The 24071-nt window shown below is 48.3% G+C and overlaps 1 protein-coding gene across 1 annotated transcript in view; it reads left to right on the plus strand.

Moving 5' to 3' along the window:
* The window catches only part of LOC144751952 (Fc receptor-like protein 5), a 98422-nt gene extending 77919 nt beyond the window's left edge, over positions 1 to 20503 (plus strand). The window contains exons 5-6 of the mRNA XM_078639915.1: positions 5812 to 6093; positions 20442 to 20503. Of these exons, the coding sequence (XP_078496041.1) occupies positions 5812 to 6093; positions 20442 to 20503 (344 nt within the window). The remainder of the gene's footprint in view (positions 1 to 5811; positions 6094 to 20441) is intronic.
* Positions 20504 to 24071: the final 3568 nt, after the last annotated feature.

Consider the following 24071-nt stretch of genomic DNA (forward strand, 5'->3'; position numbering starts at 1 on the left):
CAGCAGCTGGCCAAGCGTTTGTTGTGTCTCCTGCGCGAAGAGAGCACATTCCACCGATAAGAACCGGTCCGTGCTGGTTCACTGCTAGAGAATAACACCTCAAACATAAAACATTACCCTTCACCTAGAGGAGCTCAGCAAGATGGGGTCGGGGAAAGAATATGGCTCTGCTTGAGCATAGGCCTCTAGGCCCGAAAAAGAGCAAAAATTGTGTATAAGACAGCATAAAGTTGTCAAAGCCTATCGGTAAGCTCTGCAAATAGGTCGAGTAAGAGTCGAGACTACATCATATACTGAGATGGTGGTGGGCAATGGTCATAACCACGCCAATTAAAACCAGTATCTCAGTCACTACAGTGATCTACGGCGCACGCCAAATGAAATTGCTCACAGATGTGAGCTTGGGCGGGTTATTTAAATGCCGCTTTTCCCACATGTCTTCAGCAAGTAAAATGCCACTGTGACGTTGGACTGCTTCACTACCAGGGCGCTGGACTCGAAGTAAGTTGTGGGAGCTGGGGCAGGGCTCTGCTTGCATTTGTATAATTGTTATTGGGGGAATACTGAGATACCTGTATGTATCTCTCCTTTTTTTAACATAATAGTGTCTTTGAAGCTACCGGGTCTGATTCGGGTGACTGTGCCTTTCTAGATTTCTTGACATCGAGTTTTTAACTGGGTAATTAATGGACTGTTATATACTGTGGGAGTCACTGATTTTAAATGGTCCCGACTTGGTTATCTTGTAGAATTTTGCCAATTGATTTTAACTGACGACAGTGACCTCTGGAATGATCAATATTATGTGCAAAGCTTCAGAAATACTTTATTGAGGTATGTACATCTCTCTATATTTGGCCCTTTCACAAGTATGCTCTGCTAATCAAAAATAAATATTGACAAAATGTTATATGATTGACTTTTGTATTATAAGTTACTATTGAAAACGTAAATATATTTACTGTTTTCTTTTTCTTGTGGACTCTTCCGTTGGTAATGATTGAAAGGGACGCACTAGAGGAACCGTATTCGGTAAGCTTCTTCTTGTAGTCCACCAGATAGAAGTATTTGCAGTTAGGCATTTTAAGGACTGGTGCCAAGTGAAACCTCTCCCTAGGGTATTACATGTTATGGCTGATTGAACACTGGGGTTTGGAACTGTGCTAACTAAAAGGTTTCTTTTAATGAAGCCCTGGGAATTTGATGTGAATGAAACTTCATTTAGTATTTGTTGTTGCTTGTTCTTTGACCCTCTTTCTTTCTCTTTTCCCTTCTTCTTTCATACTCTAAATCAAAAGCATAATGTATTTTTAGAATTGGCAGGTCTGTTTAAAAAATAATTTTTTTAAATATATATATACCGATTAGGTCTCTTGTGGCTCATACCAATCTTTGTTATAGTAAGAAAAAATGATTCGTGTATAAATGAATGAATGCAATGTATATTTTTCATGTGGTTGTGTAGAGCCGAATCTTTTACTTTCAGAAGAAAAAACGTTTCTAAATATTGTATTTTTAATGAATAGTTTTGTATTGATGTATATATTGTATATAAGATGTGTTGTACATAATGTCAAAACAGTGAAAATTGTTTGTATGTATTTGTTTGTAGCCCTGAAGTAGTCCTGTAAGGACGAAATGCTTTGGCTACCTCGTGTTTGTCTACTTTGTTCGTTTCATAAGAAAGAAGAAAATAATATTTTTTTTGAATAAAGAAGACCTACCATGACCTGCTTTTTCTGTTCTTTTGAAAACTGATGTATTGTTATATGTTCTTTTTTAAGTTCAAAAAAAAAAATTTTATTGAAAGAAATGCATGGTAAAGGAACAGAATATGAACAAGTACTGTAGGGAAAATATTGTTATATGTTCTAATCACTGAATGGAGTGCCGGATCATTGTATGTTAAACATGTCTCTTAGCCGTCCATTCCTCCGACTCAAAACATTAAAGACGCTGAAGTTTACTGCCCCGCTTTATGGCAAGGCACAGTAGCGTGCTTCAAAGTCCCTGCCCTGAAATAATAAACATATAAAAAAATGTACTTACCCACTTGTCCTCCGCTCCATATTTCTTCTGGAATACAGTCAGCGCCAGTCCTCCCCTCGACGAATCCAGACACTGATCTCATGCTGCTAATGTTAGCAGCACGCGAGCAGCGCCAGGATAGGTTTGAGCTGGCTGCATTGATGCTCCTGCAGGCACTGGGGTCCTTAGCATGCTCACCACCCAGCTTTCTACGACAGCTGAGTGGAGAAGTTTAAAATTCGCATTTGAGGCTGGCTGTGGCAAGACCGCCAGCCAAAGTGACTTGCGCTGATTAAACAGGAGCAACACTTTCAATGCTCCCTGCTGCCAATTAGCAGCTAGCCACGCCCAGTTCTGCCACTTGGCTTGGCTGCAATGAAAAATGAAACTGTAATTAAATCTCTTCATTACCATTTCATTTTTCATACTTGCTGCACTGATAGCAGAGGGGACAGGGCTCCTCCACCCCATGGAGGAACTGCCCCTGCTTAAAGAGCAATTACCAAGAATTCGCCATTTAAGGAATTCAAAATGGATTTTTGATGCATTTGTTCCTAAGTTGCTAAATCAGAGGAATTATACATTTGTTACCTTAAGTTTTGTTACATTCATAAAATATGCGTGGACGCTCAGCCAAATTGCTTTGAATGATTGCAGAAATGAAGAAATTTTAGTTGTTCAACACATGGGCACACAAAAGCAGGAGTTGGCTAAGATAAAATGGTGAAACAAAGTTGGTCACTTTTATTGAAGAGGATTAAATGTGATGGAAATATGTTGCAGGCAGTTATTAATATTATTATTTAAATGTGTACGGCGCACAGTTACCCCGTGGTGGGCATCTGTCAGGACCTGCCCGGGCTGCAAGTGCCGTTCCGCTTACCCTGGACCCTTTGTTCGCCACCTGCCTGCTCTCCAAGGCCCCCTGCGTTTGGCTTCCCAAGGACCCTGTGTGAGCATTTCATCTACTCTGCCTGTGGCTGTGTGCTGTCATTTAGCTCCCTCAGTAACCCTGCAGTGAGGCAACCCAAGGGCCCTGTGGGAGCATCACATCTACTCTGCCTGGGGTTGCGTGCCGTTGTTAGCTCCCTCAGTGCCCTTGCCAAGAGGTATCCCAAGCACACTGTCTGAGCCTTCCATCTACCTTTGTTAATTTTTCTTTCTTTTGTGTTTCTTTCCTGGGTTTCTGCCACCAGGCTACCTACGGTACAACGATCAGAGGGAGCGCCATCCTGCTCTCTCTTCCCATTCTCGTTCAAGAGAAACCCATCTGCTCTGAGATCCCTACAAAGTTGCGTGAGAAACTGTCCATCCCTGCCCCTGCCAGGTGTACCCTGCGCTCGGCTAGGTTATTCTGATGCCTGTCCGCCCTGATTCTCCTAGAGTTTCTTGTATGCCACTATGTGTACGGTATTACCGCCCTGGAGTACAACTTCACATTACCACTGCTATTTTCACAAAGGGGGAGCCTGTGGGCTACCGATGAAGTAAAATGAGCGCAGGATTAAACGTGTGAACCTATCACTAGTCATGTCCCCTGCCTTCCTAAACATGGTAGATGACATGAATCCATCTCACGAGATGACTCACATGGATTGTTATTGTTTTGCTCTCAAACAACCTTTTTCATTTAGCAATTCTGAATCTGATTTAATCCAATTTAGTGAAGTAAAAATGAGCCACGGATTAAGCGTGCCAACCTATCACTGATCATGTCCCCTGCCTGCCGAAACATGGTAGGTGACATGTATCCATCTCACAGGATGACTCACATGAATTGTTATTGGTTTGGCCACAAAAAACCTTTTCTGTCCATCTCTGCCCCTGTCAGGTGTACCCTGAGCTCGGCTAGGTTATTCTGCTGTCTTGCCACTGTCCGCCCTGATTCTCCTACAGTTCCTTGTATGCCACTATGTGTACGGTATTACGGCACTGGAGTACTACTTCACATTACCATCGCTATTTGCACAAAGTCGGAGCCAGTGGGCTACCAATGAAGTAAAATAAGCTCAGGATTAAACGTGCCAACCTTTCACTGGTCATGTCCCCTGTCTGTCTAAACATGGTAGGTGATATGTATCCATCTCACGAGATGGCTCACATGAATTGTTATTGTTTTGGCCCCAAAAAACCTTTTTCTTGTAGCAATTCTGCATCCGATTTAAACCAACCTCAGCTGCTAGATGCCAGATCTCTTTGCCCTCTCCTTTGATTTGGTCTGATCCCAATCCTAGGTCTGCTGCAGTGTTGGCCACCCCACTACAGAATGAGTGGGACCCAAATGCCCTTGGAGAAGTCCCCACCTTTTCAAGTGACTTCCTCACAACCGCTATTTATTGGAAACATTTCATGCCATGTCGCTATTGTATACTCTGTCTGCTGAAGGGTGTCCTGTCTAATAGCATTGGGGTGACCGTCAAGTTGTTCCGGCGATTCTTTGGTGACCCTTTTGGCTGGGTGAAACATTGCCTCTTTTATGTGAATGCTCATCATTATTCGGTTAACACTGGTAAGGGTGCACAGAAGGCCTCCTGCAAAACTTCCCATCGCTTCTGCCCCTCCACCACATTTGGGGCGTGTCACATGCCCTGCTCGAGCAGTGGTGGGTCACCATAGCTGTGCCCTTTTCAGGAGCTCAGAAGCCCTATGTACCTTCCTACCAGCTTGACTAGCCCCAAAATGAATCAGTGTGTTTCATATTCGGGGTGTGGCTAAGGATGATGGTACGAAAAACCCATGTCTTCCCTCAAATGCCATGTCCCCAGCATCCCATACTGTACTATTGCTTGCTGACAGTGGAGGGGGGGGGGGGAGATTACACTGCTTGATCCCAGTAAAGAGAAACAGGGAGATTTAGACTCCTGTATGCCCAGTTGCCTGTCCCTTCACACCAGGGTGGGTGGCAGCCCCCCTTTTCGTACCCCAACCCTACATTGATATCATCATACCTCTGTGCTTATGGAAGTGCATAGGCAGCTGCAGTTGCTATCCCATATTATATGCTGCCTAGTGCAAAAGGGGGGCAGAAAACAACTGGTTTATGGAACCCCCTTTTTCTAGACATGTTGCAGCTGGTTAGCTTAATGAGACCCATTTTTAAAAAGTGCCAGCTTAATTTAGACATATCTAGGCCCAGATGTAGGTAAAATAGATTTGCCGATTTTTAATTACCGAATTTTACCGATTCGGTAATTAAAAATCGGTAAATCTAAGGGGTGGATATGTAGGTATTCCAGATGTGCTGGAATACCGATTCTGAAGAATTTGGTATTTACCGATTCGGTAAAATGCCCATTCATTCCTGAAGCCCATAGGAATGAATGGGCATTACCGATTCGGTATTTACTGATTTGCACAAGGGTGCAGGGGGTGTCACTTTGACACCCTCTGGCACACCCAAAACAGGCACGGGGGCCATGTGGCAGGCATACATGCCCTAAGGGCAGGTCTGCCTGTCACATGGCATAGGTGTGCATGTACACATGTGCATGCACACCGGAATCGGTATTTTACCATCAAATTGGATTTGATGGTAAAATACCGATTCTGTAAGGCCTCTGGGACTCTGAAGAGTTCCACCTACATCTCGGTGCCTCAGAATCGGTAAATTTACCGATTATTTATTTTACCGAATCGGTAAAATTACCGAATCGGTAATTTTACCGATTCGTTAAAATAATGCCCCCTACATACCTGTCACCCATATACCGGTCGGTAACTGCCGAAAATACCGAAACCCATGTTTCTACCCTAACTCCATTGTTTTTTGCGTTCTATTTGCAGTGACTAAGCCTTTGATCCAGCCTGAAGGATCCTTTCTTGAAGTTCCTGAAGGAGCCAGAGTGAACCTCACATGCTCTGCGGAAGGCTCACCTCCGATTACTTATAGATGGTACAAGAGGGACCTGGCACCGGGAAGTCGCAGACTCTTTCAGTCGGGAGGAGTTTCGCTCCTCATCAATAACTTTCAAACATCTCATCCTGGGACCTACTATTGTGAAGCGCAGAACCGGATTCCTGCAAAGACAAGGGAGCAAAGTGATGAACTGCATCTACGCATCACAGGTCTGAAATTGAATACACAGGCACATGTGCAGGAAAAAAGATAAAGGCATTTTAAATGTATAGAACTACACACCAAAAGTGTTTCTACGTGGCAGAAGCTGACTATAGAATTGAGGCCATGTTTTTATTTGTTTTTTTAGGGGGAACAATAATTTTTACAAAACAATAAATCACTTGCAACTAGCAAGATGCGCTTAATATCTTTGAGTTTGGAATGGTGCTACTTAATGGTCACAATATGGCTTACTCCCTGTGACACTTTCAGGTACTTGAATATTGTTGGCGAGGCATTTGTGGGCATAATAGAGTTTTGCTGCGAGGAAAAGAGATGTCTGGGTCAAGTCTGCTCATTGGTTGAGCAGCAACAGCTCAGAACTTGGTGAAAATCGGCAGGGCTGGGGGGTATTCTGATTATATAAATGTGCTTTTAGTTATCTTTAACCCATTGTGACAAAAAAAGGTAACAACAGTGCAAGAAGACGAAGTAATATAGCAAGAATCACATAAGTTTTACTAAAATGCGATACTGAAACATGAAGAGTGTTGGACTTGGCACTTGTTGCAGGGTCATCCCTAAACATTTTGCCTTTTTCCTAGCCTTTTCTCTGACATGGTGTTGGTGGTTTTAGGCCTCTGGGCACTTTAGCCCTGTTGTCCAGTGTAAAGTGTCTCAACCAGCACCGACTACACCCTCAGCACTGTCGAACACCTGCCCTTTCAGTTCCACACGGACCCCAACACCACCCTCAGAGGAACGCTCATCTACAGACCCCCCGTACCCCGGCCTCAGTTCAGTGACTCCATCGCCGACTTCATCAGCATGCACGCCATGGGCTCCACGAACTACATCCTACTCGGAGACCTAAACTTCCACCTCAAGAACACCAACAACACCAACTCCACCACCCTGATCGACAACCTCGCCAACCTCGGAGCCAGACAGCTCGTCACATCGCCCACCCACTCCACCAGCCACACGCTCTACCCCATCTTCTCCGCAAGCTCCCACATCTCTTTCAGTCACACCACCGAACTCCACTGGACCGACCATCACTGCATCCACTTCACCTTCCGGAAACCTACCACACACCACCACACTCAACAGATCCCCCGCCGCAGCTGGAGCAAAGTCACCGATGTCCAGCTTAACACCACTCTCGCCCGGAGCCCACCCGCCGACCCTACTGACACAGCCGCCCGCGACCTGGGGCGATGGATTAACGACTGCACCAATACTCTCGCCCTGATCAAGAAACCCTCCAACAGACACACCAACAAGAAAGCCAGCTGGTTCACCGCAGACCTCCAGGCCTCCAAGCAAACCTGCTGGAAACTAGAGAAGAAATGGCACCGCAAACAGACACCGGACAGCCATGAGGCCCACAAGAATGCCATCTGCAGACACCATCTCCTCATCAGAACCGACAAAAGGGTCTCCTTCAAGAACCGCCTTGACAACAACGCACACAACAGCAAAGAGCTCTTCAACATCGTGAAGAAACTCTCCAACCCCAGCTCCAACGCCAACAACTTCCCACCATCGCAAGACCTGTGCGACTCCCTTGCCACCTTCTTCCACAGCAAGATCGCAGACATCCATGACAGCTTTAAAATCCAGACCGCCTTGACAGCCAACGACACCTCGGACTCCCTGTCCACCATTCGCATCGACCCCATGCTCACCTGGACCAACATGAACGACGATGACACCATCAAAATTATGAACACCATCCATTCCGGCTCTCCGTCAGACCCGTGCACCCACCACATATTCAACAAAGCTAGCGCCACCATCGCACCCCATGCTTGCAAAGTCATCAACATCTCCTTTGAGACCATGACCTTCCCGGAGAGCTGGAAGCATGCACAGATCAATGCCTTACTCAAGAAAGCCAAGGCGGATCCGAGAGACATCAAGAACTTCCGCCCCATCTCCCTGCTCCTGTTCCTGGCGAAGGTCATCGAGAAGATCGTCAACAGACAACTAACCCGCTACCTCAAGGAGAACTACATCCTGGACTCATCCCAGTCCGGGTTCTGCAGCATCCACAGTACGGAAACTGCCCTCATCGCCGCCACCGATGACATCAGGAGTCTGCTGGACAATGGTGAAACCGCTGCCCTCATCCTCCTGGAACTCTCAGCCGTCTTCGACACGGTCTGCCACCACACCATATGCACACGCCTCCACAACGCAGGGATCCGAGACAAAGCTCTGGAATGGACCACATCCTTCCTCTCCAGCAGAACTCAGAGCATCTGCCTCCCCCATTCAGTTCCCAAGCCTCTGAGATCATCTGCGGTGCACCCCAAGGATCATCCCTCAGCCCAACACTGTTCAACAACGTCGCCTGACTGCACGACCTCAACATCATCTCCTACACCGATGACACCCAGCTGATTTTCTCCCTCACCAAGTACCCCCTTACCGCCAAAGCCTACCTCCACGAAGGAATGAAGGTCGTCGCCAAGTGGATGAAGAAGAGCCGAATGAAACTGAACTCGGACAAGACGGAGGTCCTCATCCTCGGCTCCACCCCGTCAGCCTGGGACGACTTCTGGTGGCCAACCACACTGGGAGCAGCACCGACACCCACCGACCACACACGCAACCTGGGGTTCATCCTTGACTCGACACTCTCCATGACCAAGCCGGTCAATGCCGCCTCGTCTTCTTGCTTCAACACCCTACGTATGCTTCGCAAGATCTACAGGTGGATCCCCACCGAAACAAGAAGAACGGTCACCCAGGCCCTGGTCAGCAGCAGGCTGGACTACGAAAACGCCCTCTACGCTGAAGCCTCGGCCAAACTCCAGAAACGACTGCAACGCAAACAGAACGACTCTGCACGCCACATCCTCAACATCCCTCGCCAAAGCCACATCTGTAGTGTAAGGTGTAAAGTGACAAATGTGTTGATTGATTGCGCTCTCTGTGTTACATTTGGTAAGATTGGTCTACACCTGTTTGGCATATTTAATTTACCTATCAGTCCCTTGTAAAGTGGTATCCCATATACCCAGGGCTGGTAAATTAAATGCTACTGGTGGTCTTGCAGCACTGATTGCGCCACCCACCAAAGTAGCCTTGCAAACCTATCTCAGACCTCATCCACTGCAGGGCCTGTGTGCGCAGTGCTACTGCCGCTGTGATGTGGCACCTAAAGTGTGTGCCATTTTATTTATTTTTTATTTTATATTCTTATATAGCGCAAGAATCGACCCCTTACGGGGTATCTCCGCGCTTTGCTCGCAAGGTGGCTTGGCAGGTGTTACCAGAGGTTGTGGTTATCAGCTGACAGTTGATTATTTATTCTTCCAGGAATAAGCATGTTTTTAATTTTTTTCTGAAGGAAGAATGGTTAGAGGTTTGTCTTAGGTCGGGTGGGAGGTTGTTCCAAAGATTGGGCCCTACCAGAGAGAAGGCTCTGCCACCTTGTCTGGTTTTTTTTACCAGAGGAGCTTTTATCAGCAATTGATTGCTTGACCGTAGTGCTCTGTCAGGTTTGTAAAGGGGCAACTTTTGAGTCAGATAATTGGGGGCTTTCCCGAACAGGCATTTGTGAACCATGCAACAGATTTTAAATTTGATGCGTTGCCGTATTGGCAGCCAGTGAAGTTCTCGCAGCAGAGGCTTGGAAGGGGTTCTGGGGGGGGCATTCAAAACCAGTCTTGCCGCTGTGTTTTGGACTACCTGGAGGCGATTTATGGCGCTCTCGTTGGCTTGTATCAGGAGTCCATTGCAATAATCAATTTTACTTATCACCATAGTCTGCACTAGGGTCTTTCTGTAGTCACATGTCTGTGACTCCCCTTTTTCTGCATATCAGTCACCCCTAAGGTAGGCCCTAGCTAGCCCTATGGGCAGGATGCATTGTTAGTAAAAGATAGGACATGTACCTTAAGTGTGTGACATGTCCTGGTAGTGACACACAGCCATTTTGGTTTCTCACTACTGTGGGGCTGACCTCCCGTAGGAATGCATTGGGGATTCCCTGATTAGTGTTTCAGTGGTAATTCCTGATATGGGAGGAGCAGCGTGGTCAAGTTTAGTATATTTGGAATCGTCATGATAAATGCTGCGCAATGGTGTATGCAGATTTATTATACCCATTTTATAAATACCACTTGTAGAAATTGGCATTTCTGTGTGCTATGTGTCTGCCTGCCTGATGTGAATTGTATGTCTGGCTTTTGAGTGACAGGGGCTCAAGAAGGATGAGAGCGTGGGTTGCACAGCGCTGAGCTGCAGCCTTTTTAAAGGGAATCCCCATTGTAGGGATTCCCCTGTGATGCCGTGGAGCGGGTGCCCACCCTACATGCTTTTCATACCAAGTGGAAGCCCACCCCGCTTTATATACATTTAAAATAGCGGGTGCCCTCCCCGCATTGAGGATTTATTTGGGATGTGGGTGCCCATCCGGCGTTGTTTGTTTTAGCAGAAGCCCACCCCGTTCTCCTATTTAGAGTCACTGCCGCCGGCCCGACCTGGACGCCAGGCGGCCTTGCCCGACTCCGGGCGGGGCACAGAACAGGAAGATGCTGCTGGGGCTGCCAATGGCAGCGCAGCCGAGAGAAAGTCTGTGGCCAGGCGGGGCTCCCGTGAGCAGAGGGAAGCTTAGCGTGAAGGAAATGCTGGCACTGTTCAGCTGGGTTCTCGTAGTGAAGAGAGAGCCTCGTAGTGAAGAGAGAGCCCCGCGTATTCCTCCGGCTGCCAGGAGCCCGCCGGAAAAGAGGAGAAGGGCTATAGCGGGACAGCGGGGATCCCATGGCGGAGGGAGAGCCCCACGTGTGCTTCACCGAGGGAGTCCAGAGGGCTTTACCTACCCCCAACAGAGAGCCCAGTGAGTGAGGAAGGCTGGGGGAGCGAGATCAAAGCACAGTGCCTGTGCCTCTTCTGTGTGGCCAGATTTACAGCTGCCCCGCCTGCTAGAGGGCAGTTGCAACAATGGGGGTAGTTTGATTGAGCGAGCCCCAGTGGAGGCCCTGAGGGCCCAGTCGTGCATGTGCCTCTTTACCTTATCACAGCTGCGCCGCACCAGCGCGGGCAGCTGCAATGATTGGCTGCATTGTGTTAGAGAGTCCCAGAGAGGGGCTCAGGTGACACAGTGGAGCCAGGGCTGATTTCCTTGTCCCCAGCTGCTCCGCACCAGCGCAGGCAGCTGCAACGTTTTGCCCATATTTGTTTTAGAGAGTCCCAATGGGGACCCATCCAGAGGGCCCAGTGAGTGCCCATGTCTACATTTGATTTCCCAGCTGTACAGCAATTAGTGAGAGCTACAAGGTTTAGGTCTGCGCAATTGCGTTTTTTTTATGTTGCTGCATTGGCAGCCCAAGCCCTGATATTATAGACATAGGGCATTTGAGCACTCTGAGAAGGCCAGTTGGCCAGGGGGACTGTTGGGTTGATAGGGCGCCACGCCCTAATGTGATTTATGTGATGTGCAGGAAATGTGATTTATGTACTGTGATGTATGCACCATGCTTTATGCCTCTAATCTGATTTAGGATTATGAGATTTTGCATACTGTGTTTGTTTATGAGGTTATTCTCCACTGTGATTTATGCCGAATGTGATTTATGATTAGGAGTTCATGGTCTAATATGTTTAGGCTTATGAGGTTGGCGCATAATATATTTTACGCCTAATGTTATGTTGATTGCATACTATGATTTATGTTGTAGGATATAATTCTGAGTACAGTGTTTGCCAGTAGTTACTGGTTGTGTTCTACATCTACTATTTTCTGACAGTGGCCCGATTGGCCCTGTCGTGTATATAATCCCCTGTAAATAGTGCCTAGTGCCAGTGGGGTTCCTTTTGTGGTGTGCCTAGTATGTTGCTCCTGTGTGTGTGTTGTGCAAACGCTTACACATTGCCTCTGGGATAAGCCTGACTGCTTGTGCCAAGCTACCAAGGAGGTGAGCAGGGGTTATCTTCAGCGTGTAAACTCCCTTGCCCTGACTGGAGTGGTGGTTTCTGCCTGGTTTAGGCGCAAGCCCTAGCCGACCCGAAATCCAATTTCTAACAAAGAGTAATACTTTTTCCATCTTTACAGGCACAGCGCACAGTATAGTGTCATAGTTACTGCATAAACATTCTAAGCCTGCTTCGAATAGCAATGATCTATATAATTTCTAACCTAAACTAAATAGGGGATAAGGGTATATAATAAAGGAAATAGAAGAAACATATTGAAATAACACCAATCATAAAAGATTGTAATACATTTTCCTTCGTTAAAATGAAACAACAGACCTAAGGAATAGAAATAAAACAATTGGACATTACACCGTGGTGGCTAAGAAATATTAAACAATTACATCAGGTCCTTGAGCTGCACTGAAAGTTGAATGTTTCTGAACTCTACAATTTTTTCCCTCCCCCCTGAGAAGTCATCCTCTCTTGTTCTCACATATGCATCCTGTCATCTTCATACTTAGCACCAGATGACATACTATCACATTGCAACCCATCATCCTCTGGAACATACAAACCTCTGTCACCCTCTATGCCAGACCTGTCTGTACCACCCATAAGGATCTCCTGACCATACTTGCATCTCCTAGATTCTACATCCCATTCATTGTCCTCCACTTTGCTAATCTTTTTTCTTTTGTTACTACACTTGGTCACTCGTCTCATATTCCAGTCAAGTCCATCTTGGGTAATAATGTTGGGGGCGTTCACTTTCACCACCCTTATTTGCCGACCAAAACTCAAATCGCATGTTTTAACAAATCCGGATCAGCGAAATCAAACCAAGTCTCATCATGCAATCAAGGGCAGACATAATCCTAATGCTCCTTGGACCTACGTTGCTTCACAGCTACTTGTTCCGCCACACTATGCCTGTGAGTGTCTTTATTGTTCACAGACTTCGTAACCCACCGAGGGTGCAACCTAGAAGCAGATTCCATCCTTTTAACAACCTAAATAGACTCTCTGTGGTACTGTGGGGTGTAGTTCTATAGAACCGCACTTTTTCTGGAAGAGAAATTCTTCAAGACAAGTAATTTGAAACAATCCATTTGATATCATCTTTAATTACCCTATTGAAAAATTCTATTTACACATTAGCTTGTGGACAGAGACTGCTTAAGAATCTTAAGAACTCATCTTCAGAATTAATGCGCTCCAGGCAAGATATATTCTGGGGTCCTTATTGGGCAAGTTTTTTTTTTATTCATTACCCTTTTGCAGCTCATTCAGTCCTCCATGATATAAAAAAATATTGAATTATATGTTAAACCTTGAAAAAAGTATACATGGAAAACAACCGAAAGCTCAAGGTACTTGTGTCTCCTAGGCAAATGATACTAAAAAAAAGCCTGAACAAGCATTGATAAAGCTATTTATTATGGAATTTGGCTATAGATGTTTTTTTACATGCCACAACATTTTATGTGGAATCCTTTGACTAAGCTGCGTGCTACTGTCATTGTATCTGCTCTTAGGATTGTCTCCATTCGGTCAGTTAAAATCTGATAATTTTCTCTTTCGCTGCTTCGCCCCTTTTCTCCTCCTTATTAGTGCGCAATTTTCTGGCTACAGTCACCGGTGACCCCGCTGAGTAAGAGCAGTGGGACAGGGAATTGTAGCATCCAGCTACAATAACTACAGACACGTGGGGTTACATTAACTGGAGCTTTATTACACACACGTCTTGCTCCTACCCTGTCCCTACTCTAACTGCCCCTTCCTATCCTGTCCCCTCCTCTTCCCCTCTGCCCACCTAGCTCCGCCCACCCCAGCTACTGAACTGCTAACTTCATTACATCTCCCCCTTTCTTAATAAAGTAACACATGAAAGAAATAGAGATTAGTCCATCTCTGTAATCAGTCTCTTGGGAGGCCGCACTTGACGGCGGGGTCTCGCCGGTATGGACACGACATCTTCAGGTGAGGGCTCTTCGGTAGGTGAGGGTCCGATGTCAAATGCAACAGTCTCAGGGCTGTCCCTGCACACAGGTGTGGGGACCATGGGTGCACTTGCATGGACTTCAGGAGAGCACTTCTTAAAGTGAGAGGCGTTGCGGGTGACCCTTCGTGTCTCTGATTCTGCTGTCACCATGGTGCCCTTTTGTTGAGTGATCGTCAGGGGCTCATCTTTGAAACGACAATCAGTCTTTTGGCGTTGTTCCTGCTTAACAACGACTCTGTCGCCTTCTTTCAGGGAAGGGGACCGGGCCCTTCGCTTGCGGTCCGCATACTCTTTCATCTTGTCCTTGCGGTGCCGATCTGTGATGGCCATGTCTCTGTGTTGTTGATCCGACGGAGATCTTTTCAGGGCTCCGTCCCATGTGGGGATCCGATTCCTCATTGTCCTCCCAAGCATGAGAGTCGCAGGGCAGTGGCCCGTCGTAGAGTGAGGAGTGGTCCTGTAGGCACTAAGGACCTCGTTCAGTGCTGACTGAAGATCTTTCTTTTCGGCCGTGGCTTGCTGGAATGTTCTCTTAATGGTGGACATGAATCTTTCCACAGTGCCGTTGGCCTGAGGCCAGAGTGGCGTGACTTTGCGATGTTGGAAGTCCATGTGTCTCGCGAAGTCGCTGAACTCATGACTATTGAATGGGGGCCCATTGTCCGTCTTGATGACTCTGGGGACGCCCCACGTAGCGAAAGCTTCCTCAAGCACCTTGAGGGTGCAGGCGGCACTGGTGGATGATATGAACTGGGCCACGGGGAACCTGGAGTATTCGTCCAGGATGACGACTACATACTTCCCGGACTGCAAGGGGCCATAAAAGTCCATGGCAACTTCTTGCCATACCCCATCCGGCAACGGGGTCATCTGTAGAGGAGCAGGTGGATTGCTGTGGCTGGTCAGTTGACATGGGTGGCAGTCTTTCAATGTGTCCTCGACCATCTGGTCAAGGGCTGGGAACCAGACACGTTCTCTCAGTGCTCTTTTGGTGGAGACGACTCCTCGATGACCTTCGTGGGCCAAATCGATCACTCCTTGTCTCAGTGTCGCTGGTATAACTAGTCTGTGATCTCTGAGGAGGAGGTCGTCACTGGTTACAGAGAGTTCGTCAGAGACATGCCGGAAGGCTTGTAGTTCTTTCCTGACAGCAGGGCTTTCCTCTTCCTCCTGCGGGTGGTATCTCCATCTGTTGGTTCGGGTGCGCTTTATCACTTCTTGTAGGATGCTGTCTTGGTTGGTCGCTTCCCGAATGGCATGCATGGGGATGGCTGGTGGACGAGCATGATTGGTCACAAAGTGAATGTATTCCTCCGCAATGGAGGGTGCAGTCTCTGATGAGTCTCGGGGGTGGCGAGACATATAATCAGCTGGATTCTCATCCTTCCCCGGTTTGTGAATAATCGAGAACGTGTACTCTTGCAGCCGCAAGCCCCATCTCTCAATCCTGGGGGGCATCTTGCACTTGGGATTCCCATAGATCGTGACAAGTGCCTGATGGTCAGTTATGAGCGTGAAGTGTTTCCCGAATATGAAGATGTGGAAGTGTTCGCACGCCCACACGACAGCCAGGCTCTCCTTCTCCGGTTGGGAATATCGTTTCTCAGGGTCCGTTAGGCTCCGACTGGCATAAGCGATGATCCTCCTTTGATCCGACTCATGGTCGTACTGTGCCAGGATGGCCCCTAAGCCCACGGGGCTTGCGTCCACGGTGATTTCCGTTTTCCTCTTGGGATTGAAGTAGGAGAGGCACTTGGCTGATTCCACGGCGTGTTTAATGTCTTTGAAGGCACGCTCACACTCCGGAGTCCATACAAATTGCGCGCCAGCTTTCGTGAGGAGCCTCAGAGGGTGACTTACGGTGGCGTAGTCACGAATGTAGCGGGCGCAGTAGCTTGCCATCCCAAGAAAGGAACGCAGGTCGTTGACATCAGCCGGGCTCTTGGTGTTGTTGAGCGTGGCGATTTTGTCCGGGTCTGGTTTCATGCCACTCGCCGAGAAGATGTGCCCGAAAAATTTCAGGGTCGACCGATGAAATTCACATTTTTCCTTGTTGAGGGTCAACCCAGCCTCCATCAGAGCGAGGCAGACCCGATCGAGGGCGGTGTCGTGCTCTTGCGTGTCCGAACCGTAGACCAAGATATCATCGCTGTAATTAAGGGCGTTAGGGATGTGGTGGATGACGAGACGTATGGCCTCCTGGAAGATCTCAGCGGCCGATGAAACGCCAAAACTGAGCCGTTTGTAGCGGAATAGGCCAAGATGGGTGGCAAACGTCGTGATGGAGCGAGAACTGTCATCCAGCTCGAGCTGATGATAGCCCTTGTTCAGGTCCAGTTTGGAGAACACGGTTGCCCCATTGAGCGCCGTGATCATGTCACTCAGGAGGGGGCCTGGGTGTCTCTCCCTCTCGATGGCCGTGTTCGGTAGACGCATGTCCACACAGAGACGGACTTTGTTTTGAGACCCTTTCTTGGGGACGATGACCACCGGGGACACCCAGGGAGTGGGGCCCGCAGTGCGCTCAATGATGTCGGCGTCCAGAAGTTCTTGCAGTTCACATTCAACCGCGGATTGCAGGTGAAACGGCACTCTACGCGGGTGTTGAGCCACCGGTTGGATTTGCTCGTTGATATGCAGGTGGATTTGGCGGCCTTTCAGTTTTCCCAAACCTCGGAAGAGGGAAGGGAATTTTCCGGCGCAGTCTGAAATGTCATGGACGTTGAAGAGGATGTGTACCAGCTGAAGACGCTCAGCCGTGGGGAGACTCAGCAGACAGTCGGCCTCCGGTCCTTTAATGACGTGGATAACTGCTGGGATGGAGAGTTTGCCATGTGTGAGGGTGGTGTCAAACTTGCCCAAGCATTGGAGAGGTTTCTTCGCCATCCAGGTGTAGACGCGGACGGGCGCGAAATGCAAACGTGGTTTGGGGTCCATTCGGTCATGTTCGGCAACCGATATGTAATTGAGTGATGCTCCGCTGTCCATCATGAACTTGGCGGCGTGGTTGCCCACTTTGATGTTGAGACGTGGATAGCGTTTGAACTGATCATGGTCAGCAAAGTTGACATATTCGGTGGTGAATGACGACCGCCTGGAGGAGGACGATCTTGAGTCTCTTGACGGAGAACGACGGTCCCACCTGGAGCGTCGAGAGTCGTGGCTGGAGTGTGAGGACGTGGGAGATCGAGGAGGCTCTTCTTGAACCGCTCTGATGTGATGACGCTTGGCCTCCGATCGTGAGGGTCGCTGCGACCCATCGTGTCTGTCACTGTCGTTGCGTTTTTCTTTGTGGTAGTCCCCACACATGGCCTCAAAGTGGTTGGACCGTCCACATTTTCTGCATCGTTGGCCCATGGCAGGGCAGGAGTCGATGTGAGGGTAGTCGTATCCACACCTGAAACATCGTCTCGTGCGTTCAGGACGGCGATCTCTCCTTTCAGATACTTTCCTCCTGTAGTCCGGGCGTCGCCTGGGCGAGCACTTGGAGCGCCGTGATCTGTCTCGCGGGTGACGTCTTCCGCTGTCACGCCGATCCTGTCGCCCTTGCCGTCGTTCAGTGACACGGTTGGCGTGTTCACGGCTGGTACCGGGTCCGGTTTCAATTTCCGCGGCGCTTTCTTCAGCCTGGTCGTACAGTCGGGAGTTCTCTTCGATTTCTGCTAGTTCCTGTGGTTTTCTTAGTAACCGCCGTCTCAGCGATTCCGAGTGACACCCAGTGATTATTTGAGATTTGATGGCGGCATCCGGCGAGAAGTTAGTGAAGTCACAATGGTGGGACTGTCGTCGCAGTCGATGTATGAAGGAGCTCAGTGGTTCTTCCTTACCCTGGCGCTGCTGGTGAAATTTGTGTCTCTCATAGTCGACGTTTCTCTTGTGAAGAAAACGGTTATTTAGAACGTCTCTCACTTTGGTATAGGTGTCGCCATCTGCGGCCGGGATCTCTCGTACGATCTTGCCTAGCTCGCGCCCTCCTAGATTGCGAAGGGCTATTATCTTGTCTTTGTCTGGTTCTATTTTGGACCCCTCAATGTAGTCCTCAAAGTCCTCTAGCCATTCTTGCCATTTCAGGCCCATGCTGCTTCCCGTTGTGATTGACAGTGGCTCCGGGGCTCGCAGGTGGGTGCCTCCCTTGACTTCTGTTTGCGCGGGAGGGTTAGACATCCTGGCGATGAGTCTTAGGGCCGGTGTCTGCTCCTGGCTTCAGTGACTGGCGCGCGTTTTCCAGAGGGTCGTCCCTTCGTAATTACCAATGCTTGTTTGTTTCTTGCTGATGCTTGTCCTTGCCGGCACCAATGCTTGTTATTTTCCTGTTAACAATGTTCGTTTGCTTTGTTCTTGCCAAGGCTTGTTCACTTTCTGGCTGTTGCCTGACTCCAAAATGGCCGCCTATGAATTACACAGGGTATGTCCTTGAAATTTGCCTGACTCAAAGATGGCCGCCGTCACTGCAGTCATACACGAGGCTCTCTCCTGATTCATGCACTGCTATCTCACTCTGGACTCACCGGCCGGCGTCCTCGGGGGCAGCATGCATCAGGGCTCACTTTCCAGCAACCACCACTGCTACCAGGTGAGGTTGGGGTGGGCTCCCGCCTTACTTTCTACGTTCCCGCTCTTCCTCTCCGCTGGCATGCCAAACCTCACGCATCGGGCGTGAGGTTTTCCGACGTCCGGGGCTCCGTTTTCAGCGCCTTCAGCTGCGCTCGTTACTGGGCTCTCGGGGACGGCGTCCACGACGTCGGGGAATCCTGGGCTCACTCCAAGGTGCCAGACAGGGTCGGAGTGGGCTCCCGACTCCTGTATGTCTGGGGCTCTAAGTTGCACGCATCCAGCGTGACGCGCGTTTCCAGCGCGAAACAGTTCACTTCCCGAGCGTTTCAGCGCTCGATCGACTGGTTCCCTCTGGGCTCTCACAGACGCTGGGGAAAGCAGGGTCACCTGCTGCTGACCTTTTCTTCCGGCAGCAGCACCACCAGGCAGCAGATTCTTGGCTCACTGCTGCAGGGGACAGGGCACTTCGAGTGGGTTCTGATTATGCCAATCCCACCCTCGTCGCCAGCTGTAGCATCCAGCTACAATAACTACAGACACGTGGGGTTACATTAACTGGAGCTTTATTACACACACGTCTTGCTCCTACCCTGTCCCTACTCTAACTGCCCCTTCCTATCCTGTCCCCTCCTCTTCCCCTCTGCCCACCTAGCTCCGCCCACCCCAGCTACTGAACTGCTAACTTCATTACAGGAATGACACTGGAGAAGGCAGAGACAAAAAGAGAATAGTATAGCAATTTGTAGTAGAGGAGGAGGGCGATATAGAGATGATGTAGAAAGATATGTGAAGTAGAAAAAGAAGTAAAGTGAACCGATCGACGTGGGTTAGCCAGGAGGAAACAAAGATAGGAAGGAAGATGCAAATAGAGAAAGGGAGGTAGAGATAAAGGTAAGGTTTTAGAGTGAAGTAGAAAAAGAGATAGGGAGAAGAAATTTAGAGAAAGGCAGAAGAATGAGTTCAAGAGAAAGGTAATGTAGAAAAAAGGTGATTTTGAGTGAAATAAAGGCAGTGACAGAGGCAGATAAGAGTTGAGGAAAAACAAAGATGCAAAGCACTGAGAGCAAAATGAGACAAGGTTAAGAAAGAGAAATACGATAGACAGGAGCAAATAATAGAGAAAAGATATGTGGAGAAGTAGAGATAGCCAACAAGTGTAAGATCTTTAAAGAGGTGAAGCAGAAGGACCAAATGTAGAAAGAGAGCAATCAAGCCCTAATGGGTATAATGATCTATGAAACACTCAATGGCACGAGGTAAGAAATACAAACACTGCAGCCTTTAGTCAACTACAGGATGTGATTGACATTGTCTCAGCGCATTGGCTGTACAGGGATGACTCATCCAATGGTTGAAAGGGGCTGACCCAAATCGCTGCTTTGTTTTTTGTAAACGGTATGTCTTGCAGATAGTGACAGACTTTGCAATCTTGTATTTCGGACTGGTCATGTTAGTGAAGTCCTATCCATTGTAATTTTCAGAATATCTAACAGAAACACACAGGCTTCCACCTCACTGGATTTGTTGCATAAAAGGTGGAGACACCAAAAAAATCCCTTTTTTTCTAAAATCTCATGGCCTTGATGACAGTTATCTTCTCCTTGCTGGGGGTTATTACAAATGGAGTGAGGTACAGTCAATGGATTGGAGGGGTGATGAGCTGGATGCTGCTGTTGGTGCTGCTTTTAGGAAACTTCTCTAGTTGATCATTGTCTTCCAATAACCTCTACTGTGTTAACCTCGGCTTAAAGATCCTTATGACTTCATGTAGTCAATGAATGGTTCCCATTGGCAGAAGAGATGGTGGGACGATAAGAAACAAGGATGATGTACTTCTTGAATAACTTATATTAAAAAAAATTTAAACAGATGATACCATTGCAAAGGTAACCACACCAAAGTCAGGCATGGGTAGCACGGAATTTTTTTAGCAGGTAATTTTTTTATAAAGTCAGTGTTTTGATAATTCAGTTATTAGAAGCACATGGATTTGATGAATACAAGCATTTTGGAGAGACAAGCAGTGCAAACTGTGCAAAAAAGAGCAGGGACTCCTGGGTAGTTCCAAGACTTGGGTGGAGAGCAGCTCCTTAATATGGAACACTACGCGCCCACCGACACTCCAAATCTGCTCACCTCAAACGTCTGTTTTTCTAGCAGAGTTTTTAGCATTGGATTAGCACAGTGCCATCCACACCAGTTAGAGAGTGTCAAGGCTGGTGAGGTGACTAACACCAGAGCTTCCAGTTCACATGGTGCCACAGTGTGTCGCATGATTTCAGCTTCCTTGACAAAGTCACCCAGTGAGGAGCCGAAATCACACAGTGGCAAGGGAAACAAGCTGAATACCACTGTAAGCTAGGACTTTCCATCTCGTTTTCCTAAGCACTAAGCAGTCGATGTCCATTAGGAGTTGTGAGGACACCCCAACACATTGGTGACAGCCTCAATGACCCTTTGTGTTTTTGGGAGTTTCTCTTTTGGAAGAGGGTGCGAGGCTTGTTGGCGCAGGTGCCTCTCACGTAGTTCTCAGCACAAGACCCCGCCCATTCCACGTACAGTGAAATTAATTTGTAAGTTGACAGGTATGTAACCGCTAAGCTTAATTGCTCATTTTGGGAGAAGAAAACGGTGTCAGGAATACCAACGCTGGGAAATATACTGAGAAGTGTGCAGAGTTTTGGGATACTGCAGCATCATGAAAAATGCTGTGTGGTATACACATATATATAATATTCACCATTCCTCCTAATCTCACCCAACGCAGGGAGCTAAAAAGACCAAACATGCCTGTCGTTTTGTGTCCCTGCTTCACACTCTCGTTGACCGAAGAATCTACCAGTCGTAACAGAGGATTCTGGGCAATCCCAGAATTCCAAACAGGGAGCTAATGCTTTGAGTCAGTGTTGTGTCCTTAAGTGCACAATATTTGCATGAAATAATTGTATATAAATAGGCACATATAGATTTAAAAAATGTTTCACTGTTTCATCCCTGTTTCACTATTTAACTAGTGCCATCTTGTACATTCTTTTAGCCGCCGGAGCTGCTAGTCAAACGCCTCCTAGTACCTGGATTCCGAAGACTGTCATCTACAATACTGAATCACCTGATAACAGAGGACTGCATAACCCGCATGACAGGAAAAGGCACACGCGTGTCAATAACATGACAACAACGCCCTCTACAGGTGAACATGTGGAGGGAAGTGGGCTCGTCAAAGAATAGTAGTTGTGCGCACTCTGCCCTCTCATACTTGGACAGACGTCTGAATGATGTGTGCATTCATGTCTGTTGCACAACTGTTGATTCTAGCTGTGCTTGTGTGTGGTGTCAGTGTTCATGCCCTATGCACAGGATGGGTGGTTCTTCATCTAGGGACCCTGACATTGCATCACCTACAGTCCACCCTTTGTGGATACGTCATATGTTTACTGCTGCCTCCCAGCCCAGTTCACAAAAGATGAGTAAGACCAGGCATGCATGAATTATGGGTCATTTTTCATTCTTTTTCTGATTCACACAGTAGCAGGATACAACCTGGCACGCGTCTTTCAGCCTTCGGCCTCCAGTTTACTACCCACTGAGTAGAAAATCCACAGTCCGAGTTCTACCATCATTGTGCAATTCCACTTCTTTCTTCTTCATAAAGGAAACAGTTTTTGCAGAGGGCCTGGGTGACCGTTCTTCTTGTGTCGGTGGGGATCCACCTGTAGATCTTTCAGAGCATGTGGAGGGTGTTGAAACAGGAGGAGGAGATGGCGTTGACTTGCTTGGTCATGGAGGGTGTTGATTCGAGAATGTATCCCAGTTTGCGTGGGTGTCGGTGCTGCACCCAGGGCAGTCGGCCACCAGGAGTCGTCCCAGGCTGGGGGGGTGGAGCCGAGGATGAGGACCTCCGTCTTGTCCGAGTTCAGTTTCAGACGGCTATTCTTCATCCATTCAGCGACGGCTTTCATTCCTTCGTGGAGGTTGGCTTTGGTGGTCCGAGGGTCTTTAATGAGGGAGAGGATCCACTGTGTGTGGTCGGCATAGGAGATGATGTTGAGGTCATGCAGTCTGGCAACACGGGCGAGTGGGGCCACGTAGATGTTGAACAGGGTCGGGCTAAGGAATGATCCTTGGTTGTCTTTTCTTCATTCTCCTTTTCTTTCCCTCTTTGCTGCTTTCTCTTCACTTCTTTCCCTTTTCCTTTTATCTCTTTCCTATTGGCTCCTTCCATTTCTTTCTTTACTTCTATCCTCTTCTTCCCTTTTTCCTCTTTCTTTCTCCTTTGTGTACCTTCCTGCCTTCTTGCCCACTTACCTTTTTTCATGCTTGGCTTTTTATCTTTGTTTCTTTTTTTAAGGCAAGAGGCTTGCAGCTAATGTCAGACTGGTTTGCTTTTTTAGGTATGTGATAGCCAAGACCTTTCGATGTTACTAAAATTATGTGTATAACAGTTTCTTGCAGGGGTTTTAGCCAGACTTCATCCATTGGTCTGTTTGTTGTAGTCATTCACATTTTTCTTCTACCCACTGTTCAATAAGGAGCAATGTATCAGCCCTCATCTTGGAGGTCTGGAGGTCCGCAGTGAACCAGCTGGTGGTCCTGTTGGTGCATCTGTTGGGGAGGTTCTTGATCGGGGCGAGGGTGTTGGCGCAGTCATCGAACCGGCATCTGAGGTTACTGGCAGCGGGGTCCGGGTCAGTGGGTGGGCTTCGGGTGAGGGTGGTGGTTAGCTGGTCTTCAGTGACTTTGCTCCAGCAGCGGCAGGGGATCTGTTAGGTGCGGTGGTGCGTGGTGGGTTTCCGGAAGGTGAAGTGGATGTAGCGATGGTCGGTCAGTGGAGTTCGGAGGTGTGGCTGAAGGAGACATGGGAGCTTGCGGAGAAGACGGAATCCAGCGCGTGGCCAGCGGAGTAGGTTGTCACGAGCTGTCCGAGTCCAAGGTTGGCGAGGTTGTCGATCAGGGTGGTGGAGTTGGTGTCATTGTTGTTTTTGAGGTGGAAGTTCAGGTCTCCTAGGAGGATGTAGTCCGTGGAGGCGAGGGCGGGCGTGCTGACGAAGTTGGCGATGGAGTCGCTGAACTGTGGTCGGGGTCCGGGTGGTCTGTAGATCAGAGTTCCTCTGAGGGTGGTTTTGGGATCAATGTGGATCTAGAAGTGCAGGTGTTTGGCGGTGTAGAGGGTGTTGTCGGAGTTGGTAGAGACCTTGAGGGTGGACTTGTGGACGATGGCGATTCCTCCTCCCACTCCATTGCTGCGTTCTTTGCGGGTGATCTTGTAGCAGTCCGGGATGGCTATGGCGATGTCGGGAGCCGAGGAGTCATTCGTCCAGGTCTCTGTCAGGAAGGTGACGTCTGGCGAGGATGTGTCGAGCAGGTCCCAGATTTCGACGGCGTGTTTGGAGCGGGTGTTCAGGAGTATGCAACAGAGGTGGTTGGGTCCTGTCCTGGTGGGCGGATTGGCAGCTCTGGTGCTGGTGAAGCTGCAGTTCTGACAGGAGAAGGGTCCTTGTG

The sequence above is a fragment of the Lissotriton helveticus genome, chromosome 4_2 (assembly GCF_964261635.1).
Source record: "Lissotriton helveticus chromosome 4_2, aLisHel1.1, whole genome shotgun sequence".
Taxonomy (NCBI): Eukaryota; Metazoa; Chordata; class Amphibia; order Caudata; family Salamandridae; genus Lissotriton; species Lissotriton helveticus.